The following is a 10,503-nucleotide window of genomic DNA, read 5'->3' as shown; positions in this document are numbered from 1 at the left end:
AGGCTGAGGCGGGCAGATGACGAGGTCATGAGATCCAGACCATCCTGGCCAATATGGTTAAACCCCATCTCTACTAAAATTACTAAAATTAGCCGGGCGTGGTTCAACCGATTCTCCTGCCTCAGCCTCCCAAGTAGCTGGGACTACAGGCAGGTGCCACCATGCCCAGCTAATTTTTGTCTCCATCTCTTGACCTCGTGATTTGCCCGCCTCGGTCTCCCAAAGTGCTAGGACTACAGGTGTGAGCCACTAACCCCAGCCAGGGAGCACATCTTCTATAGGGAGGTTTTATCTTCTACTTCTAGGAAGAAAAACGGGAGATCAGAGCACCCCTCTTGCATCTGCTGTTTTTAAGTCCCTTTAGCTCAAAATAATCCTTATGCCAAAATGGCATATTGTAATCTGGAACATTCTGCCAGCTTTCACATGTTTATGTGAAGGTACTATGTGCCAGGCACTATTCTAAGTGCTAGATATACATCAATGGATAAAACAAGCAAAAATTCCTGCCCTCTTGGATCTTACATTTCTATAGGGTTGTCATTCATTTTGTTTCATTTCTTTAACTTAAACAACCAAACCCTACTTGAATTAACACTGAACATTTTAATTACTGATGCTCTATCTGTGCTTTGATTGAATTATTTAAAAAAGAAATTCATGCAATTTATCTTATCAAGGAATTTTATCTAATAAAATTTAAATTCACTAATCCATCTCTACATAATTTCCAGGAAAAAATGAACAGATTTAATTCATAGAATTTTGCTTTTAAAGATCCTATCATCAATAACAATCAAAATATCTTTAAAAGAGTAATCAGGCCCAACCAAGAGTGGTGGCTCACACCTGTAATCCCAGCACTTCGGGAGGCCAAGGCCGGCAGATCACCTGAGGTGAGCAGTTCGAGAGCACCCTGGCCAACATGGTGAAACCTCATCTCTACTAAAATATAAAAATTAGCCAGGCATGGTAGCACATGCAGGTAATTCCAGTTACTGAGGAGGCGGAGGCACAAGAATTGAATCCAGGAGGCAGAGGCTGTGGTGAGCTGAGATCAAGCTACTGCAGGTGTGTGCTACCATGCCCGCAAAGGAAAGGGAAGGGGAAAGGATGGGAGGGAAGGGGGGCAGGGAAGGGAACTCAGAAGCTGAAAAAAATATATATTACCTAGTGAGAAATAGGAAATGGAAAATGGTTCCCTCCATCCAGACATTTCAAACCTTGCAAGGACATTAAGGGTTGAGGGATGGCAGGGTGGCCTGCCATTTTTCTATGCCAGGCTTCAGCCTTGAGCTCTAGATCTATAGATGTATCTTCACCCTGAGCAGTTCTATGTGAATGTCTCAACCAGCCTCTCACCTTATTACATATATACTAGAGAAATGTGTGCACATCTACACCAGGAAACGTGCAAGAAAGTTCACCGAAGTAATGACCTCGATAATCCCAGATAGACACAATATGAAGGTCTGTTATAATAAATTGAGTAAACTAGTGTTACTGTATATTTAGCTATTTAAAATAATGAAACTATGGTACTGGAGTAACATATATGAACATGAATGAATCTCAGAAACATTGGTTTGGATAAAAACATCATAAAATTATATACAGCTTGTGATTCCATTTATGTGAAGATAAAAATAGGCAAAATGAAATGACTTACAATTTATGAATCCATTCTTAGATATTTAAACCAAGAAAAACCAAAAAACAAAAACAAAAATAAGATTGATTAAAACAAAATGTAGGGCCAGGCTTGGTGTCTGACACCTGTAATTTCAGTGACTGGGGAGGCTAAGACGGGAGAATGCCTGGGCAATATAGTGAGATCCCCTTCTCTAAAAACAAAATTTTTTTTTTTTTGAGACAGGGTCTCGCTCTGTCTCCCAGGTAGGAGTGCAGAGGCACAATCTTGGCTCACTGCAACGTCCAGCTCCTGGGTTCAAGCAATTCTCCTTCCTCAACCTCCCAAGTGGCTGGGATTGCAGGCGTGTGTCACCACGCCCAGCTAATTTTTGTATTTTTAGTAGAGACAGGGTTTCACCATTTTGATCAGGCTGGTCTTGAACTCCTGACCTCAGATGATCCACCCGTGTTGACCTCCCAGAGTGCTGGAATTATAGGCATGAGCCGCTGTGCCCGGCCTGACATTCTAGTTCTTAAACTGCCCTTTATTTTGATGATGTACATGTGTACTCTGTGAAAAGTGAAATATACTGTTCATAAGATTATGTGAGTGATTGCTGTTTGCCTAGCTCAAAGTTCTTCCTGTCTCTCCCACTGAATTGAGGAGAGTTATACAGGGCCTATTAATTACTAATGATATTTTACTTCTTAAACTGGGTTTTTAAGTACCAACCATTTGTTTTACAATTCTTGTTTATGTTGTGTATACCCTTTTGTACAAATCTATTCACTATAAAAAGTTTAAAACTCTCTTGAGATCTCAATCAGAAACAGGAAATCTCAATGCCACTCTACAGTTACTGTCACTTTTAAATTTCCCATTGTCTTTTTCTTAATTGTGTGCCATATCACCATTTTTATTCATATAGATATATAAGTACAGAAATTTTAGTCTTTAGCAGGAATTTCAAAAATCACGAATGGCAGTGTTACCTACCTCATTTAAATCACTTAAGGGTCTCAATCCAATCTTGTCAGTTGAATATCTGATATGTGTAGTTTGGATGTAGTTAAGGGCCTTCATCTGCACTTTTCTTTCTGTTTCTTCTTGCAGTTGCAGATTGTATCATGAACTCCACTCTCTGTGGTTTTCTTTGTGTATATACATTTTGTGTCTCTCCAACATATTAGTTCATCCTCTTTAGGTGAATTTCTTTTTCTTTTTATCCTACTCTTCACGTCTGTCTCTCCTTCCACTGCGTCTGTTTATTTTTTCTCTCCCTTTACCACTTTTCCCTTAATAGGGTTTAAATTTTCTGTCTCATTTGTCTTTCTCCTTTTTCTCTACTAAGTTATACCATAGAATCAAAAATTTTTTTCATTTCTAACCTCTTTTAGTCATTAAAGAAATGCTTCATTTTCCATTCTTTTAACATGAGAAAAACGCCGTTTCTCTTTTTGCAACACAGCCCACCAAGGTAGGTGAAGATGTCTTCTAACGGACTAGATACAAGTCAGATTGCCTAAATCATCATTCTGGTTACACCTAGTATAAGCAATGGGGTTTTAGGCAGGATGCCGCCCCTTGAGTTCTCTAATTTCCCTTTCTGTTAAATGAGAAAAAAGTAATATCACATAAGCTTTTTTTTTTTTTTTTTTTTTTTTTTTTTTTTGAGACAGAGTCTTACTGTTTCACCTAGGATGGAGTGGAATGGTGCAGCCTTGGCTCACTGCAACCTCCGCCTCCGGGGTTCTCCCTCAGCCTCTCAAGTAGCTGAGACTACAGGCGTACGCCACCATGCCCGGCTAATTTTTGTATTTTTAGTATCGACGGGGTTTCACTATATTGGCCAGGCTGGTCTCAAACTCCTGACCTCCTGATCCACACCCCTCGGCCTCCAAAAGTTTTGGGATTACAGGCGTGAGTCATCACTCCAGGCCGTTTTGTTTGTTTGTTTGTTTTTCTTTGAGATGGAGTCTCTCTTTCTCTTGTCCCGGCTGCAGTGCAATGCCAGGATCTCCGCTCACAGCAAGCTCCGCCTCCGAGGTGTATGCCATTCTCCTGCCTCAGTCTCCCAAGTAGCTGGGACTACAGGCGCCCGCCACCACGCCCAGCTAATTTTTTTGTATTTTTAGTAGAGACAGGGTTTCACCCTGTTAGCCAGGATGGTCTGGATCTCCTGACCTTGTGATCCGCCCGCCTCGGCCTCCCAAAGTGCTGGGATTACAGACGTGTAATCCCAAAAGGAGAAAGACAAATGAGACAGAACATTTAAACCGTATTAAGGGAAAAGTGGCACCGCGCCCGCCCCAAGATTTTTTGATTAAATAAATACAAATAAAGCTCATTAGCTATTCTGAACACTGCTACATTAGCTAAATTGGAAATTAAAAAAAAAAAAAGATGTTAAACATATTTTAAAGTTTTCTCGTCATCACTGAAGTGAGAAAAACAAATTACTTTGTGAAACAAACATAAGACACAATAAATTCAGAGTACACTTTTGTTAGATGCTAACTCACAGAGTGGAATACATTTTGCACAGCACCTTCATGCCTGGAGACTTAGGACCCAGGAAATGGGAATGGTGGCAGGAGAGGAGAGGGTCTAGGGGCCTGGGGAGCCTGGGGTGAAGGAGGAGGGCTTAAAAAGGACAGTCAAATTTAGGAAGAACAGTTTCTTAAACTGAACAGTTAGCTAAGAAGCGGGCTTTAGCCAAAGATGATGATAATAACTTGAAAGTAAAGCTCTTTGTTAAATAGCGGACTCTTTCATTTTAATTTTTTAAATAATATTTTCACTAGTAAGACTGAATATTTATTTCGGATCCTCGCTGTAGGGCTAAACTAGGTGTGACTTGCTTTTCCATTAAGGACTGAAGCCATTTTGGCTAAGACATGCTTTCCTGTCTTAGCTCTCTTCAAGAGATGCTATTTACTTTTGTTGTTGTTGTTGTTGTTGTTCTCCGGACCATTATTGCCTGCCCTTTATTTTCATGATGTGTTTGTGCACTCTGTAAAAAGTGGGAAACACTGTTCTCGGGATTGTGCGGGTGACCGCCGGTCGCCTAGCTCGCCGTTCTTCAGGTCTCTCCTGCTGCTCTAGAATCTACATCAGAATGCCAAGGAATAGCTTTTCCAGGAGCTTTTAAACCGACCTTACATTTCGAAGACGTAACTGCGCCAGAAGCTTTGTCTCCCTGGCATTTAAAAGCATAGAGGAGAGCAACTTTTAGTTTTTAAAATGAATAAGTAAACTAATCTGAATTGTTTGGAATGCCAGGAACGTGTTATATAAAATGTTAATTAGGTGACCCGTGCACGAAAACTGCTCTCAGGATACGACCAATAGGAGAGTAGACCTAGGCTCCTTCATTTGCATGCAGACTTCACGACAAAAGAACGAATCAGAGATAGAGAAACTAAATCTTCATTTACATAACATTGTCTACAAATTCCGAGGATCATGAGATGTAGATTTCATTTTGATTCCTACTTGCAGAACAGCGAAGGTAGCATGCCTGAGCCAGCGAAATCCGCTCCGGCCCCAAAGAAGGGCTCCAAAAAGGCCGTGACCAAGGCGCAGAAGAAGGACGGCAAGAAGCGCAAGCGCAGCCGAAAAGAGAGCTACTCCGTATACGTGTACAAGGTGCTGAAACAGGTCCATCCCGACACCGGCATCTCCTCCAAAGCCATGGGGATCATGAATTCCTTTGTCAACGACATCTTCGAGCGCATCGCCGGCGAGGCTTCCCGCCTGGCGCATTACAACAAGCGTTCGACCATCACCTCCAGGGAGATCCAGACGGCAGTGCGCCTGCTGCTGCCCGGGGAGCTGGCCAAGCACGCCGTGTCGGAGGGCACCAAGGCCGTCACCAAGTACACGAGCTCCAAGTAAACTTAGCCCTGCAACTGCCTTAGTAAACCCAAAGGCTCTTTTCAGAGCCACTCACCTTTTCACAATTGGAGCTATATACTGACACGTGAAGTTACTGGAAACTCTTGCAGCTGAAGTAGGCATGTTTTTAAAACTTAAAATGGTACTTGTTGGGCTGGTGGCTTTATGAAACTGTTTTCCGTGTTTTATGAGGTATCAGTCGATAGCACCTAAGAGACAACAGTAATTTCATGGTTTTGCTCTATGAAGACGAATTACGTTTCTCTTCTTGAGTCCTTAAAAGTCTACGGGTTTTACAAAAGAAGCCCACATAGGGGGCTGGAGCGGGGGTGGGGAAGGAGGAGACTGCTGCTCTCAAAATAGTTCTTAATGTTGAATTTGCTTTTTTCCTTTCTTTTCTCAATTCCTTCAAAAAGGTCTTAATTTGGATTTTTAGGTTCTAAAGGAAAAAATAAAACCCTCTTCCCTCCACTGCCCCACCTCTGCGACCTGTCTGGTTTCACCAACTAGACAATTCTCTGTGCAACCACACTCGCATTTGCACACAACACACATTGTTCATTGGTCGACAATCCCCATCTCATCTTAATCATATTCTTAGAGAAGTTGGGTCTCCATTGTTAAGGATTCTCCTAATCACAAAAGCTGACTATATACTTATCCCCAATCCAATCATTAATAAGGGGCATGTGATCTTTAGGATAGTGTAGCCAAATTAATCAGATCCTTGAGGCTAAAAGGAACTCTGCCTTCTCCGGAGAACAAGTCAGGGAACAAAGAAATAAAGTTGTATTAGGAAGAAAGGAGGGGAAATGACTTTTGGGGAGGAGGCATCTGCACTGCCTGATACAAGCACCTTCCAGGCGAAGGTAGGATGAAAGCTACATCCTGTAGGTTGAAAATGGATAGTCATTCATTCACATTGAAGTGCCAAGCAGTGAATTTTGTACTGAGGACTTTTGCACTGAGAACAGTGGTTCTCAGACGAGTGTGCATCAGAATCACATGGAGAGCTTGTTAAAGGAGATTGCTGATATAAAAAATATGCTAACCAAGCCTCCTGCTTACATGGAGTTTTCTTGTGATAAAGATGTGGGAGAAGATTGTGAAGTCTGAATGTCAAACAATGAAGTTTAGATTTATTTTGCAGACAGTTATAGAAAGCTTGTGAGCAGGGACTAACAAAATTATAACTAGTTCTAGGAATATGCTTCCTGTGGCAGGAGACTGGATGCAGTGGAGGGAAATAATGATGTTGAAAGAGGATAAAGTTTCAAGCCAAAGAAATGGCAGGAGTAATGGAGCAGGGGATACAATAAACAAATCAGAAAGTAGTTGAAGGGATTTCATTTAGTATTTCATCAAATACTGGCTGCATTCCCTCTGTGCCAGGCACTGAAATACTGCAGTGAGCAAGACAGACAAGAGATTTATCTTCCTAGTAAAAGAAGAGAGACAATAGACTGGGCATGGTGGCTCAAGCCTGTAATCCCAGCACTTTGGGAGGCCAAGGAGGGCGGATCATCTGAGGTCGGGATTTCAAGACCAGCCTGTCCAACATGGCAAAACCCTGTCTCTATTAAAAACACAAAAATTAGCTGAGCATAGTGGCACAGGCCTGTAGTTCCAGCTACTTGGGAGGCTGAGGCAGAAGAATCGGATAATTGCTTGAACCCAGGGAGGCGGAGGTTGCAGTGAGCTGCCATCACACCACTGCACTCCAGCCTGGGACACAGAGGGAAATTACATCTCAAAGAAAAAAAAAAAGGAGAAGAATACATAAGTCGGTTTCACTCAGTAAATAGTAACAAAATAAACTTACTCCTGTTCAATGTATTATTTAGTATTATGTCTGTGATTCCTCTCCATCTTTAAATTTGGGATCTCTAGATCTCAGACCCTGAAATCCCAGACTTCTGGTTGTTGACAGGAATCCAGGGAGCCCTAGGAGTTCCTTGAGTTTCCGAGCATGAGCCTTAGAAAATGTCTATGTTCATATGTCTATTTTCAACAGATTCTCAAAGGAGTTTTTGATCCATCTATTACTAAGAACTACTCTTGGTTTTTTTTTGTTGTTGTTTTGTTTTGTTTTTTGTTTTGTTTTGTTTTGTTTGATACAGAGTTTCACTCTCATTGCCCAGGCTGGAGTGCAATGGCAAGATCTTGACTCACCACAACCTCCACCTCCTGGGTTCAAGCGATTTTCCTGCCTCACCCTCCTGAGTAGCTGGGATTACAGGCATGCACCACCATACCCAACTAGTTTTTTTATTTTTAGTAGAGACAGGGTTTCTCCATGTTGGTCAGGCTGGTATCGAACTCCCGACAACCTCAGGCGATGCCCCTGCCTCACCTTCCCAAAGTGCTGGGATTACAGGTGAGAGCCATCGTGCGTGGCAGGACCACTCTTTAAGGAAGTCAGCCCACTAAATATATAGGTTACCACTGCTGAAGACATATAGACTATCTAGTCTACCCATTGATCTCTTAACTTTTTTTTTTTTTTTTTTGGATAGAGTCTCTCTGACCCGGACCTGGAAGTTGCTGGAACTACAAGCCTGTGTCAGCATGCCCGGCTAATTTTTGTATTTTTATTAGAGATGAGGTTTCTCCGTGTTGGCCAGGAGGGTCTCAAACTCCTGACCTCAAGTGATCCACAAACTTCGGCCTCCCTAATTGCTGGGATTACAGGCATGAGCCATGTGCCCTGCCTGATCTCTAACTTGTAATTAGCCCCAGTGTTCTGTCTATAATGGAACACAACAGAGGTGATACCAAGTCGATAGGCTCATTTGGCATCAGCTTTTCGGCAAAGAGCTTTTAGGTCAATGGAAGGACATTCCACAATGAAACAAAACTGAATTTTGTGTGATAAAATTATGCTGCTTACAAAGAGACTTAACAATAAATAAGCTTAAAGACAGGTATTTTTGTTTCATGGAACAAATCCATTGTGATTAGTCCAGCTTTGTGAAGCAGCTCTGCTCCTTGTGATCAATCAGGAAATTTCGTTCCTTCCAAGTCAACGTTCTATCATCTCCTAGGGCCTAATGGTCTCTGCTTGCTCAAAACAAAATCAATACCATTATAGCTGGGGAAGAAGGTAACATGAAAGTTTCAAAGCCCAGACCTGGTAGTAACTTTTCTGTGTCTCACCTGTGTTAGAAATAATGTAGCCACATGCTTACATCTGCTCCCAGAAAGACCAGGAAATGTTGCCTCTTGCTAGACAGCCACCTGTCCAGCTTTCTTTTTATTATGATAAAGTGAAAAAAACTTTATTGGAAAAATGAGGGTTTATGCAATATTCTCCACAAACTAAAATCCATTTTGAGGACAGTGAATAATAGTGTCATACTGATAGTCCTGAGATTGTAATTTTACAGTGATTAAGAACAAGGACTGGAGTAACCCACTAGAGAATGGCATACTTATTTTTGTCTCATTTCCTGAGGTGTAGAGGGAAAGAAGGTGGGAATTTAATCATGATAACCTCGGTTTTAAATGCCCATTCATGCAACCACAGTGGCCTGATCTATGATTTAAGGTAAAATGACTTGTGTTAATAATAAAGTCTAAAACTATTTAAGATAAAAGGCCAACAACAACAACAACAAAAACTCGATCAACATACCTTTAAATTGGCCGCGGGTACATTAATAAAAAGTCCTTTTAAATTCAACAATAGAAAATCAGTAGCTCCGGATGGAAGGCAGCTCAGAGGAACACAGCCAAACAAGTTGGCCTCTTCCCATTCCACTGAAAAATGTTGAGAGAATCTTATATACTTTCATGGTTGTTTCTCCCACGGTAATTACTACTTTCTTCTTTAAAGATTGTATTTGCCAGTTAAGTGCCTCCCACACACCTCCTATCCCCCTATACCCATAACCATGTGAACGCCATTTTGTCTTCCTTTCATATAACAATGCCTTGGTAGGAACTAGTACCTACCTCCATTTTTTTCCCTATTCTTCACAGCAGAATCAGCCTTTACCACTTGCCTTCTGTGATACAGGTTTTGTTACCTTGTTTTTCCAACAGCTACAGTCTTTGCTACTTTCTTTCTCTGATAGCCATGCAGAATGCTAGCGGCAGTTTGCCATCAGTCTCCTTACAGTAATACAGAAAACACAGGCCATGCGTGGTGGCTCACGCTTGTAATCCCAGCACTTTCGGATGCCGAGGAGGGGCAATCTCTTTGAGCTTGAATTCAAGACGAGCCTGGGCAACATGGCGAAAATCCATCGCTACAAAAAATACAAAAATTAGCGGGTGTTGGGCGCGCAAGCCTGTTGTCTCAGCTACGCGGAAGGTTGAGACACAAGAATCCTTTGAACCCGGGAGGCGGAGACTGCAGTTTGCCGAGATCGCGCCATTGCACTCCAGCGTGGGAGACAGAGCCAGACTGTCTGAAAATAAATCAAAAAATAAAAGATACACTATCCTCAATAGCCAGTAAGATATGAAGCCAAGACGTAATAAAACAATTGAACTTGACAACCGAAGCTACTAAACACGTGAAACTACATTAATTTTAAGCAGTGACTACTACTCTTTCTCCTGAGTGGATAGGTGGCCCTGAAAAGGGCCGTTGGTTTTGCAATAGCAAACTGTGGAGCTAAACTCAGCCGCCGAAGCCATACAGAGTGCGTCCCTGGCGCTTGAGCGCGTACACCACGTCCATGGCTGTGACCGTCTTGCGTTTGGCGTGCTCCGTGTAGGTGACAGCATCGCGGATTACATTTTCCAGAAAAACCTTCAGCACTCCGCGAGTCTCCTCATAGATGAGGCCAGAAATACGCTTGACGCCGCCGCGGCGAGCCAGGCGGCGGATGGCTGGCTTGGTGATTCCTTGGATATTGTCGCGCAACACCTTGCGGTGACGCTTGGCGCCACCCTTACCTAGGCCCTTCCCACCCTTGCCGCGACCAGACATGTCGAAAGTGCAGCTGTTAAGCTTGTAACACAAT

At 42.4% G+C, this 10,503-nt stretch overlaps 3 protein-coding genes and 1 pseudogene across 3 annotated transcripts in view; 1 reads left to right on the top strand and 3 right to left on the bottom strand.

Moving 5' to 3' along the window:
- Positions 1–10,503, bottom strand: part of LOC107129606 (histone H3.1) — a 39,816-nt gene that overhangs the window by 20,797 nt on the left and 8,516 nt on the right. The window contains exons 2-4 of the mRNA XM_065544312.2: positions 9,485–9,942; positions 9,165–9,289; positions 2,630–5,739 (exon numbers count right to left, since the gene is read on the bottom strand). The gene's annotated coding sequence lies outside the window, so the exon portion shown is untranslated. The remainder of the gene's footprint in view (positions 1–2,629; positions 5,740–9,164; positions 9,290–9,484; positions 9,943–10,503) is intronic.
- H4C4 (H4 clustered histone 4) overlaps positions 1–10,503 on the bottom strand; it is a 16,500-nt gene extending 5,997 nt beyond the window's left edge. The window contains exons 1-3 of the mRNA XM_074038727.1: positions 9,485–10,503; positions 9,165–9,289; positions 5,586–5,739 (exon numbers count right to left, since the gene is read on the bottom strand). Of these exons, the coding sequence (XP_073894828.1) occupies positions 10,158–10,469 (312 nt within the window). The 5' untranslated portion in view covers positions 10,470–10,503 and the 3' untranslated portion in view covers positions 5,586–5,739; positions 9,165–9,289; positions 9,485–10,157. The remainder of the gene's footprint in view (positions 1–5,585; positions 5,740–9,164; positions 9,290–9,484) is intronic.
- LOC102122295 (histone H2B type 1-C/E/F/G/I) lies at positions 5,112–6,009 on the top strand. The gene has a single exon (XM_005553819.4). The coding sequence runs from the start codon at positions 5,150–5,152 to the stop codon at positions 5,528–5,530; it is 381 nt and encodes a 126-aa protein (XP_005553876.2). The 5' UTR covers positions 5,112–5,149; the 3' UTR covers positions 5,531–6,009.
- LOC135970479 (protein GVQW1-like) lies at positions 6,961–7,267 on the bottom strand (annotated as a pseudogene).

Source organism: Macaca fascicularis, chromosome 4 (assembly GCF_037993035.2).
Source record: "Macaca fascicularis isolate 582-1 chromosome 4, T2T-MFA8v1.1".
Lineage (NCBI taxonomy): Eukaryota > Metazoa > Chordata > Mammalia > Primates > Cercopithecidae > Macaca > Macaca fascicularis.
This window is presented reverse-complemented; position numbering and strand designations above follow the sequence as displayed.